The sequence below is a fragment of the Astyanax mexicanus genome, chromosome 25 (assembly GCF_023375975.1).
Source record: "Astyanax mexicanus isolate ESR-SI-001 chromosome 25, AstMex3_surface, whole genome shotgun sequence".
Classification (NCBI taxonomy): Eukaryota; Metazoa; Chordata; class Actinopteri; order Characiformes; family Acestrorhamphidae; genus Astyanax; species Astyanax mexicanus.
In genome coordinates, this window is record NC_064432.1 from 7,239,367 (window position 1) to 7,260,485 (window position 21,119).

The window sequence follows — 21,119 nt, forward strand, 5'->3', positions numbered from 1 at the left end:
CACTGCTGTCCAATGAAAAGCATGCTTCTCCATTTTGGTTGATTCCTATTTTTCTTAGTAGTTTTTAAACCCTTTTGCTTCTCTATACACAGTTTCAACAACCCTGGATGAATAGAGCAGTAGATATGCTTCAATTGTGGGGAATAAACTCTTGCTTTAAAGGTTTCTAATACGTATATAAGCAACAAGCAACATTTAAAGATCCTTTAAAAATGTTTCTATATAGCACTAAAAATGGAAGGGTTCTTTAATAAAGGCAGTGCTTCTAGGTTAACGTTGACTGTGTTGATTCCTGTCTATCAAATAAGTTAAAGGACCTTTACAATTTTCTTATTTATCAACAAAAAGGGTTCCACTATTGTTTGAAGTCAAATAAACATTTGCTTTGCCTTTATTAAAGGCAATTGTTCTACCATGGTTCTAAAATTCCGGCAGTTTGAATAATCACCCAAACTTAAAAATGATGAGTTTCAACCGAAATTGAAAACCTCTGGAATATAATCAAGAGGAAGATGGATGATCACAAGCCATCAAACCATCAAACCAAGCTGAACTACTTGAATTCCTGCACCAGGAGTATAAAGAGCATAAAGTTATCCAAAAGCAGTGTGTAAGACTGGTGGAGGAGGAGAACATGATTCCAAGATGCATGACAACTGTGATTAAAAACGAGGGGTTTTCCATCTAATATTAGTTTTTTGAACTCTTAAAACTTTATGAATATGAACTTGTTTTCTCTTTGCATTATTTGAGGTCTGAAAGCTCTGCATCTTTTTTGTTATTTCAGCCATTTCTCATTTTCTGCAAATGAATGCTCTAAATGACCATATTTTTATTTGGACCTAAAGTGTATGATGTATTTGTTGTAAAAAAAAAAAAAAAGCAGCAGATCAGACTGATTTTACTCCTGTTTGTCGATTTGTTTTGTTGTTGGGTTTAACCATGCTCTGTGTGTGTGTGTGTGTGTGTGTGTGTGTGTGTGTGTGTGTTTGTGTGTGTGTGTGTGTGCTTTAAAGTGTGATAAAGGATGAGAACGGAGGAGCGTCTCTAATCGGGTTGATTTTCTGGCTGGAGGAGCGTGAATGTGTTTCAGTCTGTGTGTGTGTTTCACTTCCACACGGCACTAAATCAATCACTGCTCCAGGAACACTTCCATTTACACACACACACACACACACACACACACATCCTTACGTACACATATCTGACAGACTTCCGAACATGCACATGTACACCCAAACAAATATCCACACTCTGTCCATACATACATAAATATACCCTCACATAGGCTGGTAGCGCTGTTAGATAAATTGTATACTTTTATCTAACAGCGCTACCAGCCTGTGTCAGGGTGTATTTATGCATGTATTATATATATATATATATATATATATATATATATATATATATATATATATATATACATATATACATTATGGCGATAAGAGTTTTTATAATAAACACATTGAAAGAGCTCCAATAACACTGAGACTAACAGTAAACTCAAAATGCATTACCTGCAATTAACAACAGAGCTTTTCATCCTGCTGACTGTGCTTATGTGACATAATAAAGCTGGAGGTAGAGCGAGGTAGAACAAGGTAAAGTGAGGTAGACTGAGGCAGTCATTGTATGTTGCAGTGCGTAGTTGTACTTTGCTTTATTTTGCTGTATGTTGTAGAGCTGTGCGATATGATGATAAATATTGTATCGTGGGGACGATAGAAAAGTGTCTATCATGCTACTTACCTTCTATCGTCCCAATCGTTTCTACAGTAATTTCATCAATTATTCACGCAAATATATGAAGTAGGCTACGATGATTGGTGTATGTTGGTGTACATTGCTGTATGTTGGTGTATGTTGGTGTACATTGCTGTATGTTGGTGTATGTTGGTGTACATTGCTGTATGTTGGTGTATGTTGGTGTACATTGCTGTATGTTGGTGTATGTTGGTGTACATTGCTGTATGTTGGTGTATGTTGGTGTACATTGCTGTATGTTGGTGTATGTTGGTGTACATTGCTGTATGTTGGTGTATGTTGGTGTACATTGCTGTACATTGCTGTATGTTGGTGTATGTTGGTGTACATTGCTGTATGGCTTTATTTTGCTGTGCATTGCTTTATGCTACTGTATGTTGCTATATGTTGTACATTTTGGTGTACGTGCAAGTTGGTGTACATTGATGCAGCATGTTGATGTATGCTGGTGTATGTTGTTGTATGGTGGTGTATGTTGTTGTATGTTGGTATATGTTGTTGTACGTTGGTGTACATTGGTGTATGTTGCTGTATTTAGCTGTAAGTTGGTGTGCATTGGTGTACGTTGTACATTGCTGTGCATTGCTGTATGTTGGTGTACATTGTTGTATGTTGGTGTACGTTGCTGTATGATGCTTTACATTGCTGTATGTTGGTGTACGTTGCTGTATGATGCTTTACATTGCTGTATGTTGGTGTATGTTGCTGCATTTTAGTTTACATCACTGTATGTGGGTGTAAATTGCTGTATGTTAGTGTATGATGCTTTACATTGCTGTATGTTGGTGTACATTGCTGTATGTTGCTGTATGATGCTTCACGTTGCTGTATGTTGGCGTACACTGATGTACATACTGGATTTTGCTCTTTTATGCTGCATGTTGCTGTATAATACTTTACGTTGCTGTATGTTGGTGTACGTTGCTTTATGTTGGTGTATGCTGCTTTAGGATGCTGTATGTTGCTGTATGTTGCTGTATGATGCTTCATATTGCTGTATGTTGGCGTACACTGATGTGCATTGCTGGATGTTGCTCTTTTATGCTGAATGTTGGTGTATGGTGCTTCACGTTGCTGTATGTTGGTGTACATTACTGTATGTTGGTGTATGATGCTTCACATTGCTGCATGTTGGTGTACATTGCTTTATGTTGGTGTATGATGCTTTACGTTGCTGTATGTTGGTGTATGTTGCTCTATGTTGATGTACATAACTGGATGTTGCTCTTTTATGCTATATGTTGGTGTATGATGCTTTACGTTGCTGTATGGTGGTGTACATTGCTGTACGATGCTGTATGGTGGTGTACATTGCTGTATGTTGGTGTATGAGGCTTTACGTTGCTGTATGTTGCTCTATGTTAATGTACATTACTGGATGTTTCTGTTTTATGTTGCATGTTGGTGTATGATGCTTTACATTACTTTATTTTGCTGCATGTTGGTTTACTTTGCAGTATGATGCTTTACGTTGCTGTATGTTGGTGTATGTTGCTCTTTTATGCTGTATGTTGGTGTATGATGCTTAACGTGGCTGTATGTTGCTGTATGTTGATGCACATTGCTGTATTTTGCAGTATGTTGCTCCACGTTGCTGTACATTACTGAGCGTTGCTGTATTTTGCTGTACAATGCTCGTAAAGGCTCCACTCATGCTGTTCATGCGGAGTGAGAATGATCTGGACTATTGCACGGTGGATTTCTCCTGGTTGCGAAACAGACAGGCCTGCTGGCTTAGAAAGCTCATTCTCCGCTCGCCAGACGCCGCCGCGGATCAGGTCTGCTTGTTAGGACACGGGCAAGATAGAGGGCAGCTTTAAACATTAGACCTCAGCCTCACTCAGGGTGATCCTCTATTACAGTGACTGTTTTAATATGTGTTTTCATAAATAATTTCTGTTCTGTATGGATCAGAGAAAGGCCGCAGAAGGAAGCCCTCCAGCACACGGCTTAGCACCTTAAACAACGATTAAGGGAGTTTACACACACCGTTTACACAAACAGCCGTGAAGCTTTTTTATTTTTTCATGAGCTGAAGCCACGCTAGTTGCTAGCATACTGAAAAGTAGGGCTGGGTTGATATGAATTTGACTGGTTTTATGAAACGGCAATGTTTACATCTGCCATTTGATCCAATCATAAGCGTCCAGGAAATGTGCCTGTGTGAACTAGGTCCACTGTGTCTTGAGGAAATTCTGAGATAGTCAGATATGCATATGACCACCTCATTATTGTAGTGTAAAAGTGAGCTGATCTGCAGAAGCTACAAAACAAATAGTGGTTGCATGTAATTAATTAAGTAATAGTCACTTTTAGAGAAACTAGGTTTTGGATGAATGTTGGATGTAGATGATTAAATGTGTGGAAAAAGTGTTGGACCTAAATGATTGCATGTTGGGCGTAAGGAATAGAGTGTTGGACCTAAGCGTTTGAGTGTTGGACCTAAATCATTGGACCTAAATGATCGAGTGTTGGACCTGAATGATTGAGTGTTGGACCTAAATTATTGAGTGTTGGACCTAAATGATTGAGTGTTGGACCTAAGTGATTAAGTGTTGGACCTAAATGATTTAATGTTGGACCTAAATGATTGCATGTTGGACGTAAGGAATAGAGTGTTGGACCTAAGTGTTTGAGTGTTGGACCTAAATGATTGAGTATTGGACCTAAGTGATTGAGTGTTGGACCTAAGTGATCATGTTTTGAACCTACGTGATTGAGTGTTGAATATGTATGTGATCAAGTGTTGAACATAGGTGATTATATGTTGGACCTAACTGATTATGTTTTGGACCTAAATTATTGGGTGTTGGACCTCATTGATCAAATGATGGACATAAGAGAATGAATGTTGGACTTTTGTGATTGAGTGTTGAATTTATGTGATTGAGTGTTGGACCTAAGTGATTGAATGTTAAACTTAAGTAGTTGAGCATTGGACTTAAGTGATCAAGTGGTGGACCTTAGAGAATGAATGTTGAGTGTTTGTGTTTTTAACCTAAATAAGTAAGGACTGGACCATTAATCGAATGTTGGATATATGTGATCACATGTTGGACTTATGTGATTGAGTGTTGAATTTAAGTCATTAAGTGTTAGACTTAAGTGACCAACTGGTGGCCCTTAGCGATTGGATGTAAACCTAAATTATTGAGTGATGGACCAAAGTGATCAAGCGATGAACTTAAGTTATTTAGTTTTGGAACTAAATGATTCAGTGATGGACTTAAGTGATCAAGTGTTGAACCTAGGTGCTTGAATGCTGAACCTAAATTATTGAGTAGTGGACCTAAGTGTTCAAGTTATTAACCTAAGATGGACCTAAGCGATGGGGTGATGAACAGAAATAATTGAATGTTGGACCTAAATGATCAAGTGTTGGACCTAAGTGATCATGTGTTGGATCTAAATGATCATATATTGGACCTTAATGTTGGACCTAAATGATGTGATTGAGTGTTGGCTCTAAGTGATTAAGGGATGTACTGAGGTGATTGCATGTTGAACCTAAATGATCATGTGTTGGACCTAAGTGATAATGTGTTGGAGCTATATGATCAAGTGTTGGATCTAAATGATCCTATGTTGGACCTTAATATTGGACCTAAATGATGGGATTGAGTGTTGGCTCCAAGTGATTGAGTGATGTACTGAAGTGATTGAATGTTAAACCTAGATCATGTGTTGGACCTAAGTGAGTGAGTGTTAGATCTCAGTAACCATGTGTTGGACCTAAGGGATTGAGTGCTAGATCTCAGTGATCATGTGTTTGATGATTGAATGTTGTGATTGAGTGATCAAGGTAATGATCAAGTAATGATCAAGTAATGGACTCAAGTGATTTAGTGTTGGAACTAAATGATCGAGTGTTGGACCTAAGTGAACAAGTGTTGAACCTAGGGGATTGAATGTTGAACCTAAATAATCATGTGTTGGACCTAAGTGATTGAGTTCGATCCCATGGATAATGTTTTGAAGGATTGAAAGTTAAGATTGAGTGTTGGACCTAAGTGATTGAGTGTTGGACCTAAGTGATCGAGTTTTGGACCTAAGTGATCAAGTGTTGAACCTAGGTGATTGAATGTTGAACCCAAATAATCATGTGTTGGACCTAAGTGATTGAGTTCGATCCCATGCATAAGGTTTTGAATGATTGAAAGTTCAGATGGATTGATGGACCAAAGTGATTTAGTGTTGAAACTAAATGATTGAGTGTTGGACCTAAGTGAACAAGTTTTGAACCTAGAACCTAGAATGTTGAACCTAAATAATCATGTGTTGGACCTAAGTGATTGAGTTCAATTCCCATGGATAATGTTTTGAATGATTGAAAGTTAAGATTGATTGATGGACCAAAGTGATTTAGTGTTGGGTCTAAATGATCAAGTGTTGGACCTAAGTGAACAAGTGTTGGACCTAGGTGATTTAGTGATGGAAAATAATCAGAATAGAAATTATGTCAAGTCGCAAATGATCAAAGTGATGGCAAAACAAGACTCAAGTGAAATTGGACCTAAATAATCAAGTGTTGGACCTAAGTGATCAGATACATAGTCACTAAGTCATGTCTGCTTTAGAGAAAATGCAGTGTAAAAGTGTGAAAAGTGATCAAATGATCAAGCAAAATTTATTGAGAGACATAAAGTCAAATTAGAAGTGATCACTGATTGGACCTTAAGAAACCCAAAGTACAGACTAAGAAGACAACTGGAAAGAATAGTGCAGACTGTGATCAACTGTAAATTCACTGTAAATCAGTATTTCTTAATCCTGGTTCTGGCATATTCACTTCAGTTGTGAGTAGTTTTAATGTTAGTAGAAATGTGAAAACCTTTTTTATTTGGACCATCAATTACTTCAGACCAATTACAGTAAGAGTGCATATAGTAAGCGTTTTCCTCATGATAAACAATAGAAGAAGAAAAAGAACCTTTACATGCATGCAGGAGTGTTGGTACAACAGGTTACGCTTGGTGACTACTGTATCTACTGTAACTGTTGATCAACACCTATTTATAAACAGTAATATAAGAAATATAATCTATTAGTGTGGAATCTAAGAGTCTGTGTATCTAATAGATATGTAATAGATATGTGTAATTATTGTGTAATAATAACAGCTGTAAGAAGCAGGTGTGTGCATGTGTGTATAAATTATACAGATAGTTGATTAATACTGAAGTAAAATCACTATCACATATTTTTAGGTACAGTTTATATGATGAGAAATTCTGGACTGATATATTTAGTAGTGGCTTTTTTTTATTCACTATTGTGTAGTGTTTTTGCTTTATTATTATAATTCATTCTGACTGACTTACATTTCCATTCAGCTCCCAGTTCCATTAATACCTTGCATTTTATGCTTCTGGACTGATATCTGTTGTTCACTGTCTATTTCTGAGGTGTAATAACTGTTTAATAGTGAGTAAATGCACTATGATTGGGCGATGATGATGAGTTCCTACATTGCCACATTGCAGAATCTCAAAAACTCTTTTACCTTCTGAGAACTCTCCTCAGTTTTGCTGTCTGTGCAGTTTTTATTCACTTATTTACCTGCCATTCAGTATATCACAATTGTGACTGTAAGCAGGTTGTCACGGGAGCCAAGCATGGGACAGACAAACGGATATAAAATATAGATAATTTATTAAATAAGGGATAAGGCAACAAAATGACAGTGTAAAAAGCAACATACACAATGAGGTCATACACAGGAAATCCAAAACAGAGTAAATAGGGCAAGGGATGATCAAAAAACAAAAATGTGTCAGAACCGAAGCTAAGCTAAAGAGTAGTCAAAAAGGCAAAAAGGGTCAGCAACAAAGGGTAAAAACACAAAAGAAGCACGAGGCAGAAGAGATATGTAAAATAAGTTCAATACCGGGCAAAGATGTGAGTGAAAGTGAGTGCTGTATATAGTGCATATAGTATATATAGAGTCCAGGTGTGTGCAATCAGTAGGAGGGCGAACCGGAACACCGATGAGTTACGTGATCCGGCATGTCCGGAGAGTTGAAGGCAGGTGTATCATGGGAAATGGAGTTTGTTTTTAGGTGCATTTTAGGAGTTTGTAGTAGACAGACAGTGACAGGACTTCCTGGGGGGAGGTTTGTCTTTCTCGGTCACATGACATGGTGTTCAGTAGCTCCTCCATTCCCACTTGCTGTTGTGTTCTGTGTGTTGAAAAAAATTATACGTAAAGTTTACTTTAAAAAAGTTTTGCAACTCTCTGATAAATTTAAGTAACTTCAACTCGGTTTCAAGACTTAAATGTTACATAGAGTAAATAAGGGAACTGAACTTCAGTCAATCCTTTCTTTTAATAAACTTTACTTCATTTATTTTTTCAGAATCAATCCTTTCTTTTAGAAAACTTTACTGGTGTTAAACTGGTGGCCAATCTTCATTAATTTCATATTGCACCAGTAAGAGCTGTAAGGGTGTGAAGGTTCAATTAGAAGGGTAAGAGCACAGTTTTACTGCTCAAAATATTGCCCACAATTCACACAACATTATGGGTAAAAACATACCAGAGTTCAAAAGAGGACAAATTGTTGGTGCACATCTTGCTGGAGCATCTGTGACCAAGACAGCAAGTCTTTGTGATGCATCAAGAGCCACGGTATCCAGGGTAATGTCAGCCAGGGTAATACCACCAAGAAGGACCAACCACATCCAACAGGATTAACTGTGGACGCTGTAAGAGGAAGCTGTCTGAAAGGGATGTTCATAAAACCAAATAATTCCTTTTTTAAGATTATTCTGATATCAATGTCGAGATTGGGAGCATAAAAAATATCGGAACTATTGTCCATTATAAAGTAGCTACATCTGCTTTAGTCTCGCCTCTGTAAACGAATGAAATAGCCAGAGAGAGAGAGGGCTGTTAATGCTGGACTGTCACTGAACTGATGGGCTTTTTGTGTGTTTTGTGTGTTTGGTTTGATATAACCTGCAGGCCTGTGTTTAAGAACTATTATCCCTGCAGGCTGGATTAGCGCATACACCCCAGTCCCAGTGTGTGTGTGTGTGTGTGTGAGTTCCCCTCTGAAGCAATCAGTATGTTAATATGACAGAGTAACTGGATTACAGCATGGCAATATTTAACACACACACACACACACTCTCTCTTTTTTTTCCCTGAACTGAATGTAAGAAGGGATATACTCTGATAGCATAATGCTACAGATTTCCGGTCCGGCGCCACACACAGCATCTTAATACCCGCACATAATGTTATCGGACAGGTATGAACAGTGTTCTTCTAAAAGAGAAGCGCGAGGGGATAAAGGGCGGAGTCAGACTCGGAGAGTCAGAGCGCGTATTGTGAATTAAACTGCTTTCGCGCGTCTCGGCTTAGGCCGGCCAAGGCTGTCTCGATACTAAAAGAGAGGAGGAAATAAGACGGGAAGGGTTTATGTAACACAGACACACACACACAAAACACAAAACACACACACACAGAGAGCTAAGGGGGTGAGCGGGTCATGTGTAATTCACTACTCGGCCTCTAGGGGCACATGTTATGAGCGAGGCGGCGGGGAGGAGAATGCATTACCGTGACCTTCAGGTCAAAGACAGACAGACGCCTCACAAAGGGAGGAAGGAGGGGCGAGTACATTCAAGTCACACTCGCAACTACCTCTCTCGCGCTCTCTCACTCTCTCTTATATCCGCTCTCTCGCTCTTTTTTGTCTTTTTTCATCTCTCTTTCGCTTTCGCGTACTCTGCTATTACTCGACAATAAAAAGACTGTAGTCTTTTTTCTGTTACCTCACACCGCGCTTTGTCTATACATTGTGAGGGTCTGTCTTGTGAGCAGTGTTCTCAAGTCTCACGCTGAAGTCTCACGTGACCTCACGTGACGCCACACATAGTATTTCTCACGCATATATATAATACAGAGGTGGAAAAAGTACTGAAAATTTGTAATTAAGTAAAAGTACCTTTGCTTTGCTAAAGTTCTACTCAAGTAAAAGTAAAAGTACCCATCTAAAAATCTACCCGAGTAAAAGTAAACAAGTACTCAATTTAAAATATACTTTGAGTAAAAGTTACATAGTTACTTGTAATTATTTAATTAAAAAAGTACAACAAATCATAAATTAAATAAATATTAAATTAAATAATTTGGACCTTTCAGGCAGTATATGTTCAGACCATCCCATAAAACATTTTCAAGAACAAGTGGCATAGGTTTCTATGATCCATTTATTTTTCTTTACTGTTAAAACGGTAATCTCATACATGTGACTATAAACCGTATTTTTATAGTTAGGTTCCCAGTAAAAACTTAAGGAGTTATCATAAAAAAAACATAAAAAAAAAACATACAAAAAAGAAAGTTGGTCGGCGCATGTGCAGTGGCGTAAAGAAGCACATATCCATGGGTAGCATAACTCGACAGAACACCGGTTTCACTGAGCCGTGCACACACAGACCCCAGCTGATTCACACAGCGTCTCTCCCGCTAACCGTAATAAACAATGTATGGAAAAGTTCAGCTGCGCTGCCATGGAGAACAAAACTCAATTTTTTTTTTCTATTCAAACAAGTTGTTTTTTCCCCCAGCATTTAATTTTTTACTCAGTAATGGAAAGTTTTAAAAAGTAGTGAAGTAAATTGAACTTGAGTAAAAGTAAAATGACCTAATTTAAAAACTACTTTAAAAATGACAAATGACTCATAAAAAATCGTATTCAAATCGTATTTGAAAGTGTACTTCAGTATAAACAGTACATTACCAGTTTATGAACAGTATACCCACTGTGAACACTGTATGAACCGTATATTCACGATGAACAATATATGAACAGTATATGAACCGTATTTGAAAGTGTATTTCAGTATAAAGAGTAAATGAACAGCACATGAAAGTGTGTTTAAATATGAACACTGTATGAACCGTATATGAATAGTATATTCATTATGAACAATATATGAATCGTATATGCACTATAAAAACTGTATGAACAGCATATGAACAGTATATTTACTATGGACAGTATATGAACAGCATGTGAATCATATTTGAAAGTGTATTTCAGTATAAACCGTAAACGACCAGGATATGAACAGTATACGCACATACCTGTTTTTTTTCTCTGCAAAACTGCTTTGTGACAACCTTTGTTGTAAAAAGCGCTATATAAATAAAATTGAATTGAATTAATTGAACACTGCATAAACAGTATATGAACCGTATCTGAAAGTGTATTCAGATACGGCCAGTATATGAAAGTGTAATTCAATATAAACAAACAGTTTATGAACGTGTATTCCAGTACATGAACAGTATATAAACAGTATATTCACTATGAACAGTATATGAACCCTATAGTGAAAATGTATTTCGGTATAACAGTACATGAACAGTATATGAGAAGTATATTCACTATTAACAGTAAATGAACAGCATATAAACAGTATACGCACTATGAACACTGGATGAACAGTATGTAAAATATATCTAGCGCTGCCTGTGTGCTTGCGTGATTGGTTCTTATACAGTTTGACAAATTGAAAAGCGATGTATAGATGAACTCAGTCTCGAAAAAGTCATTTTGTGTTTTATTAAGATGAACTTATATTAGTATTAGTGTTGAGACTCATTTGAAAATACAAGCCAATAAAATGAGTTAAAAAAACATAAACCCAAATACATGTAAATAAATAAATGTTCTGTTCTATATAATAGACAGCGACTGTGTTTTTTTTTTTTTTCTCTTATTTAACCCTGACTCTTCTTCTCTTCCTCTCACTGTCTCTGCAGGGCATGGAGGGGTGAATCAGTTGGGGGGGGTGTTTGTGAACGGGAGGCCGTTGCCGGACGTGGTGAGGCAGAGAATAGTGGAGCTGGCTCACCAGGGCGTGCGTCCGTGCGACATCTCCCGACAGCTCCGGGTCAGCCACGGCTGCGTCAGCAAGATACTGGGCAGGTAAGACTCTATATTTTATTTTATATAGTATATATTCTATATACTGTAGAAATACACCAATCAAGCACAATGTTAGGACACTGAGACTCGTGGTGTACGGTGGTGGTGCATGGTGGTACAGTGAGCGAATCAGATACTGCAGCAGTGCTGCTGGAGTTTTTAAACACTGTGTTTAATCTCATTCACTGTCCTCCACTCTATTTATTAAACACTCCTACCTACAGTAGCTGTGCCACCTTTGAATCTTTTCAGTAAAATAATTTTGTTTATAAACAGTGTATAAGCAGTATATTCACTATGAACAGTATATGAACAGTTTTTCAACAGTCTATGAAAGTGTAATTCAATATAAACAAACAGTTTCTGAAAGTGTATCCCAGTACATGAGCAGTAAATGAACAGTATATTCACTATGAACAGTGTATGAATAGTACATTAAAGGATATTCACTATGAACAGTATATGAATCGTATTTGAAAATATTGAAAATGTATTTCAGTATAACACTACATGAACAGTATATGAGGAGTACATTCACTATGAACAGAATGTAAACCGTATTTGAATATGTATTTCAGTATAACAGTACATGAACAGTGCATTAGGAGTAGATTCGCTATGAACAGTATACGCACTATGAACACTGTATGAACAGTATATGAAGAGTATGTTCACTATGAACAGAATATGAACAGTATATGAAGAGTATGTTCACTATGAACAGAATATGAACAGTATATGAAGAGTATACTCACTATGCACAGTATATGAACCGTATTCGAAAATGTATTTCAGTATAACAGTACATGAACAGTACATGAGGAGTATATTCGCTATGAACAGTATGTGAGGACTATATTGAAGTGTATGTACAGCATAAGAACAGTATACACACTATGAACACTGTATGAACAGTATATGAAGAGTATATTCACTATGCACAGTATATAAACAGTATATGAAGTGTATGTTCACCACGAAATGTATATTCACTATGAGCAGTATATGAATCGTATTTGAAAGGGTATTTCAGTAAAACAGTACATGAAGAGTATATGAACAGTATATGAAGAGTATGTTCACTATGAACTCTATATTCACTATGACCAGTACAGGAACCGTATTTGAAAGAATATTTCAGTATAAACAGTACTGTTCACTATGAACAGTATATGAACCTTATATTTAAGTGTATCTCAGTATTAATAGTATATGAACCGCATATGAACAGTATACTCAATATGAACAGTATACGAACAGTATATTTAAGTGTATTTCAGCATAAACAGTGAATGAACAGTGTATGAACAGTATATTCACTATGAACAGCATATGAACAGTATTTGAACAATATATTCACTATGAAAAGTATATGAGAGAGGAGTGCTGAACTCTAGCAGGATGAACCATCACTTCACCTTTAAAATCCGGCTCTTATAAGCAGTTAAAGGTCAAAATTCGTGTTACACTGTTCGTGACAGAGCAGCCTAATGATCCGGCATGCTTTTACACCACCACAAAAACCTGAAATTAAACATATTAATCCCACAATCTTCCTCCAACCCCGTCCAAATCACCCTGACATATATTTACAGAGGGAACAATGTCCCTGCAGCCGGCTGAGTCAGCGCTTACCGCCTTTCTCCTGCAGTTACAAATTCAAAAATATTCTCTCTCTCTCTCTCTCTCTTTTGCTCTTTCTCTCTCTTTCCCTCTCTCATTGCCAATGGAAGCTGGAGTCAAAGCCCTTTTTTTCTCTCGCTCCTCCGTCACAAAGAGAACAGATTCATCACATTTTACCATTTGCATCAGAATGACAGTGGTGGCATACATCTGCTGAGAGAGAGAGAGAGAGGGAGGGAAGGAATAAGAGAGAAAAGAGAGAGAGAGAGAGGGAGAGAGAGAATAAGTAAAAGTAATTTCGAAAGAATGATTTTTTTTTTAGTTTTAGTGTTTTTAGTGTTTAATGATGGGAAAAAGACATGAGAGAAGATGATAGAGAGAGCGAGAGAGAGAGAGAACAGGAAGAGAGGAAGATGACAGAAAAGGAAAAAAACATCAGATAGAGGACGAGAGAGAATATAGGGCGATTTAAAATGAAAGCATTTACAAAGAATAGAAAGATGAGAGAAAAAACGAAAGATAGGAAAAGAGAGATAGAGAAAGAAAAGAAAAGAGAGAGAGGGGGAAGGAGCGAGAGTCATTTAGAAATGCTTATTTTTTAGTTTTAGTGTTTTTAGTGTTTAATGATGGGATGAAGACATGAGAGAAGAGAAGGAGAGAGAGAGAGAACAGGAGGATGACAGAAAAGAAAAGAAAATCAGATGGAGGACGAGAGAGAATATAGGGTGATTTAAGACAAAATGAATTACAAAGAATAGAAAGATGAGAGTGAGAAGGAAAGACACGAGAGAGAGACAGAAAGAGAGAGAGTGGGGAGAGAGAGTAAGAGGGAGGGAAAGAATAAGAGAGAAAAGAGATAGATGGAGAGAGAGGATAAGCAAGAGTCATTTAGAAAGAATGAATTTTTTTAGTTTTAGTGTTTTTAGTGTTTAATGATGGCAAGATGACATGAGAAAAGAAAGAGAGAGAAATAACAGGAAAAGAGGAAGATGAGAGAAAAGGAAAGAACATCAGATGGAGGACGAGAGAGAATATGGGCTGATTTAAAACGAAATGATTTACAAAGAATAGAAAGATGAGAGAAAGAAGGAAAGACATGAAAGAAAGAGAGAGAGAGAGAATAAGCAAAAGTAATTTAGAAATACTTAAGTTTTTAGTTTTAGTGTTTTAGTGTTCATGATGGGAAGAACATATGAAAGAAGAGAAAGAGAGAGAGAGAGAGAGAGAGAGAGAGAGGACAGCAAGAGAGGAAGATGACAGAAAAGAAAAGTACATCAGATGGAGGATGAGAAAGAATAAGGGTGATATATAATGAAATTATTTATAAAAAATTAAAGGTAAGAGTAAGGAGGAATGACACAAAAGAGAGGGAAAGAGAGAGAGAGAGAGATTCATGCAGATGCAGGATGAAAGAAAGAAGGAAAGGAAAGTGAGAGAGAGACAGAGAAAGAGAGAGAGAGTCAGAGAGAGACAGAGACAGATGAGATTTAGGCAGAGTGATTTAGAATGAAATGATTTATAAAGAATAGAAAAATGAAGGAAAAAAGAAAAGATAGCGAAAGAGAGAGAGAGGGAGAATTGGAAGAAGACAGAAATAAGAGAAGAGCATCAGATGGCGGGAGAGAGAGAATATGAGAGAACAGGGAGAGAAAGAGAGAGAGAGAGATTTAGGCAGATTGATTAATAATGAAATGATTGATAAAGAATTAAAAAAATAAAGAAAGGAGTAAAGAGAGAGGGAAAATTGGAAGACGACAGAAATAAGAGAAAAGCATCAAAGAGAATATGAAATAGAAGAAAGAGAGGGAGAGAAAGAAAGATACATATTTAGGACAGAGAGCGAAAGAGAACAGGGAAAGAGAGAGAGAAATTTAGGCAGAGTGATTTAGAATGAAATGATTCATAAAGAATAGGAGGATGAAAACAAGAAGAAAAGACACGAGAGAGAGAGAGAGACAGAGAGAGGGAGATTTAGGCAGAGTGATTTAGAATGAAATGATTTATAAAGAATAGGAGGATGAAAGAAAGAAGGAAAGACGAGAGAGAGAGGGAGATTTAGGCAGAGTGATTAAAAATGAAATGATTCATAAAGAATAGGAGGATGAAAGAGAAGGAAAGACACGAGAGAGAGAGAGAGAGAGAGAGAGAGAGAGATTTAGGCAGAGTGACTTAGAATGAAATGATGTATAAAGAATAGGAGGATGAAAGAAAGAGAAGGAAAGACACGAGAGAGAGAGAGAGAGAGAGAGAGAGAGAGAGAGGGAGCGTTTGAATGGATGAAAGGTGTTGGATTAGTGCTCGGGCCTTTAGCTATATCAAAAAATGTGTTTGCCATTGTTCTCCCTGCTCTAACCCCCCCCCCCCCCAAGCCCCCCAGTCCAACTCACTCAAGCGTTACCGCTCCGCTCCGGCTCTGTGTGTGTGTGTGTGTTAGAGTGTGTGTGTGTGTGTTAGAGTGTGTGTGTGTGTGTGTGTGTGTGTGTGTGTGTGTTAATTTCCTCCCTGGCTCTTGGGCTCACGGGCAAAGAACAACATAAGCACACATACACCCAACACACACACACACACACACACACATATGTTTAGTAATATGTTGCGGGCTGCAGTAAATAAAGTGTATGAATATCCATGCCCTCTCGTTAATAGGGGATTTTCACAGCTGCCTATTAAACTTCTGCTGTTCTATGTTTACACTGCAGGGAGAGAGCTCGCGGCGCACGTGTTCATAGATAGAGTGTGTGTGTGTGTGTGTGTGTGTGTGGATGATAATCCCTGTTTACATGTTTTGCTTTTAATGCCTGATACGTACATTTTGTGTAAATTGATTGCGCTTGTGATTTTTTTTTATTTATTATTTGCACAAAAAGGTAATGGGGAGGTTCTGGGGAATTTCTGTGTTTATAATAAAGAGTGTGTGTATAATAATGTGTGTGTGTGTGTGTGTGTGTGTGTGTGTGTGTGTGTGTGTGTGTGTTAAACGCTTAAAGATTATGCACAGAAAATTATCTGGAAGAAATTAATGAAGAGATCACTTCAGTTTCTGAATCAGTTTCTCTGATTTTGCTATTTATAGGTTTATGTTTGAGTAAAATGAACATTGTTGTTTTATTCTATAAACTACAGACAACATTTCTTTCAAATTCAAACTAAAAATATTGTCATTTAGAGCATATATTTGCAGAAAATGAGAAATGTCTGAACTAACAAAAAAGATGCAGAATAATGCAAAAAAAAAAAAAACAAGTTCAAATTCATTAAGTTTTAACAGTTCAGAAATCATGCATCTTGGCATCATGTTCTCCTCCTCCACCAGTCTTACACACTGCTTTTGGATTCAAGCAGGTCAGTTTGGTTTGATGATCAGCTTGTGATCATCCATCTTACTCTTGATTATATTCCAGAGGTTTTTAAATTGGTAAAATCAAAGAAACTCTATTATTTCCAGAGCTTTATATGTATATGTACACACTATGCAAATTAGGTATTAGATACACATTACCATTACCCATAGACAACTAGGGCCCTTTTTTAGTGATCTATAGTGAATCCGTCAATTGCAGATTGTTCAGCTTGATCTAAGACGTGTTAGTATCTCTTTGGTATCGTGAGGGCACAAAAAATATGCTTTGCACATCTCAACACGTGCAAGAGGCATGTCCTAATTTTCTTAAATAATGTGTTTTTTGGGCGTAACATGAAATAAACCATTAAATCAGTGTGCCAGTAGTCATTCCCTTTAAGAGCCAGGTGTGCTCTGACTTTGGCACATTCATCTTTACCTCAGAAGTGCAATTTTAGTCATAAATTTACCTCAGCAGTGTAATTATGATCATAAATTTACCTTAGCAGTATGATTTTAATCATGAATTTACCTCAGCAGTGCAGTTTCAGCAATGGGTACAACCTAAGTTAGCTAAATTAAAACAGTCATTAGACGTAATATGGACAAACATTTAAGCAAAGGGAAACATAGACATCATTTGGTTTGGTATAGTTCTACTGTGTAACTTTAGCTCAGCAGTGCAGTTGTGATCCTATATTTACCTCAGCAGTGCAATTTTATTCATAAATTTACCTCAGCAAGGCTATTCTAATCACACATTTAGATCGCTAACTACCTTAGCAAACATCATTTGGTTTGGTAAAGTTCTACTGTGTAACTTTAGCTCAGCAGTGCAGTTGTGATCCTATATTTAGCTCAGCAGTGCAATTTTATTCATGGATTTTCCTCAGCAGTGCAGTTTTAGCAATAGGTACAACCTAAGTTAGCTAAATTAATACAGTCATTAGAAGGAATATGGACAAACATTTAAACATAGGGAAATACAGACATAATCTGGAATGGTATAGTTCTACTGTGTAACTTTAGCTCAGCAGTGCAGTTGTGATCCTAGATTTACCTCAGCAGTGCAATGTTATTCATAAATTTACCTCAGCAAGGCTATTCTAATTACAGATTTAGATCGCTAACTACCTTAGAAAACATAATTTGGTTTGGTATAGTTGTACTGTGTAACTTTAGCTCAGCAGTGCTATTGTGAACCTATATTTATCTCTGCAGTGCAATTGTATTCATGGATTTCCCTCAGCAGTGCTATTTCAGCAATAGGTACAACCTAAGTTAGCTAAATTAATACAGTCATTAGAAGAAATATGGACAAACATTTGAACATAGGGAAACATGGACATCAATTGGTTTGGTATAGTTCTACTGTGTAACTTTAGCTCAGCAGTGCTATTGTGAACATATATATACCTCAGCAGTGCAATTTTATTCATGGATTTAACTCAGCAAGGCTATTCTAATCGCAGATTTAGCTATCGAACTACCTTAGCAATGCCATTCTCTTCATAATTTACCTCAGCAATGCAATTTTAGCATAAATTTACATCAGCAGTGCAATTTCAGCAATGGGTACAATTTAAGGTAGCTATATCAATACATTCATTAGAAGGAATGTGGACATTTAGACATCCAGTGTAGTGATAAATGGACAACATTTGGTTTGGTATAGTTCTACTGTGTAACTTTAGCTCAGCAGTGCTATTGTGATCCTATATTTACCTCAGCAGTGATATTTCTGTAATTCTACATTTACCTTAGCAATGCCATTCTCATCGTAAATTACCACAGCAGTGCAATTTTTGTCATAAATTTACCTCAGCAGTGCAGTTTCAGCAATCACTCATTAGAAGGAATATGGACAAACATTTAAACATACGGAAACATGGACATCATTTAGTTTGGTATAGCTCTACTGCAGAACTTTAGCTCAGCAGTGCAGTTGTGATCCTATATTTACCTCAGCAAGGCTATTCTAATCACAGCTTTAGATCACTAACTACCTTAGCAATACCATTCTCTTCATAATTTACCACAGCAGTGCAATTTTAGTAATACATTTACCTCAGCAGTGCTATTTCAGCAATGGGTACAACTTAAGGTATCTAAATCAATACATTCATTATAAGGAATATGGCCAAACATTTAGACATACAGTGTAGTGATACTGGAACTGGACAACATTTGGTTTGGTGTAGTTCAACTGTGTAACTGATGAGATAAATGATTGATTGGCTGAATCTTTGATCGACAGGTACTATGAAACGGGCAGTATCAGGCCAGGGGTGATCGGAGGATCCAAACCAAAGGTTGCTACACCCAAAGTCGTCGACAAAATCGCAGATTACAAACGCCAAAACCCCACCATGTTTGCCTGGGAGATACGAGACCGGCTACTGGCGGAGAGAGTGTGTGACAACGACAGCGTGCCCAGCGTCAGCTCAATCAACAGGTGTGTGTTCTCAGCTATTGGAGATATTGAAGATAAAGTGATAAGAAAAAAGAAAATGTGTTAAAAAATGACTTGTTTCTAGGCCTGTCATAATAAATTATGCTATTTATTTATCATTCTATGTATAAACAAATTTTGTATATATATTGTTTAATATATTTTTTTTATATTTCAATTCCGGCGTCAGAATTTTTAATTTATTATTATTTTATTATTAATAAAAAAAATCAATTGCTTTTTAAAAGAGTGTAAATGCGCTATGATGCTATTATATTGTCATTATGTAATTATTCGTTAATGCTGTTCCAATCATAAATGTACCCCTATGTACCACTGCACTGCAATTTTAGTCAAACATTTACCCCAGCCCAATCAGTGCTACTGTGATCCTCCATTTACCTCAGCAGTGCTATTTTAATTATAAATGTACCTTAGCAGTGAACTGACCTGGGTAGTTCTATTTTGATTAGAAATAGACCTAAATAAAGTTATTCTAGTCATGGCTTTACCTCGGCAGTGCAACGTTAGTCAGAAATGGAAATGTACCTCTTGCTATTCTAATCATGGATTTACCACAGTTTACAGTCAATTTTGGTTAGAATTTGGCGTCAGTAGTGAAAGTAGTGAAGTTTTAGTCATAAATTTACCTCAGCAATGCTGTTGAAGTCACATTTGAGCAGAGGTGGAAAAAGTACTGAAAAATTGTAATTTAGTAAAAGTACCTTTACTTTGCTAAAATTCTACTCAAGTAAAAGTCTAAAAATCTACTCAAGTAAAAGTAAAAAAGTACTCAATTTAAAATGACTTTTTACTTTGAGTAAAAAAAGTTACTTTTATTTATTTATTTTATTGTTTACCTTTATTTATTTGATGTAAAAAAGTACAAATCATAAATTAAATAGTTTTTAATTAACTATTATTCCACATAATAATTTGGACCTTTCAGGCAGTATTTGTTCAACCCCCCCATAAAACAAAGTGGCATAGGTTTCTATGATCCATTTTTTTCCTTAACTGTTAAAAAGTTATGGTCAAATAGGCGACTATAAACCGTATTTTTATAGTTTTACAGTTCATTATTATTTTTTAACTTGCCATTGCTATGCTTTAACTGCTATTTACATGTTTTTTTTTTTACATTTAAGCAGATTGTTTAATGTTTCTAATAAAAACTTAAGGAATTATCATGAAAAACATGAAAACATACAAAAAAACTGTTCCGTAAAGAAGCACATATCGATGGGTAGCATAACTCGACAGAACACCGGTTCCCCCGAGCACAGTTGATTCACACAGCGTCTCTCCTGCTAACCGTAATAAACACTGCTGGGAAACGTTCAGCTGCGCTGCCATGGAGAACAAAACTCAATTTCTTTTGAATTTAGACAATTAGTTTTTTTCCCCCCAGCATTTAATTATTTACTCAGTAATGGGGAGTTGTCTAATGTAGTGAAGTAAATTAGTTGTGTCAAAATGTACTTGAGTAAAAGTAAAATGACCTATTTTGAAAACTACTTTAAAAATTACAAATGACTCTAAAATCTAAAATCTACTTAATTACAGTAATGTGAGTAAATGTAATTCATTACTTTCCACCTCTGCATTTGAGTAAGGGCTTGCTGCCAAAAAGCTGCTGAAAAGAAACAATACAGATAAAGCACTGCGAAATTATGTAGAAGGAATCAATGTTTGAAGAAGTCATTGTTTGATAAGAATTGTTTGGTCTGTAGACCTACTAGTTTATTTTAAAATACAAAAAAATGCTCCAGGAGTTCTCTGGAGCGGTTCTTCAGTGATGACACTCCAAAAAACACTATTTAGCAACAAAATAGAGTTTATGAGAATAATGTGCATCCAGGTGTAGTCGGTAGATGATCACAGCGTATCTGTGTGTGTGTGTGTGTGTGTGTGTTTGTAAAGGAGTACTTAGCAGTAACTGAGCAGGAGAAACAGGAAGCAGCAAAAAGCTGCTTATAGAGAGGAGAAAGAACGA

The 21,119-nt window shown here is 36.6% G+C and overlaps 1 protein-coding gene across 3 annotated transcripts in view; it reads left to right on the forward strand.

Moving 5' to 3' along the window:
• The window catches only part of pax5 (paired box 5), a 94,773-nt gene that overhangs the window by 18,151 nt on the left and 55,503 nt on the right, over window positions 1–21,119 (forward strand). For all 3 annotated transcript variants that reach the window (XM_022681744.2, XM_022681746.2, XM_022681747.2), the window contains exons 2-3: window positions 11,543–11,708; window positions 18,929–19,126. In XM_022681744.2, coding sequence (XP_022537465.1) covers window positions 11,543–11,708; window positions 18,929–19,126 — 364 coding nt within the window. The remainder of the gene's footprint in view (window positions 1–11,542; window positions 11,709–18,928; window positions 19,127–21,119) is intronic.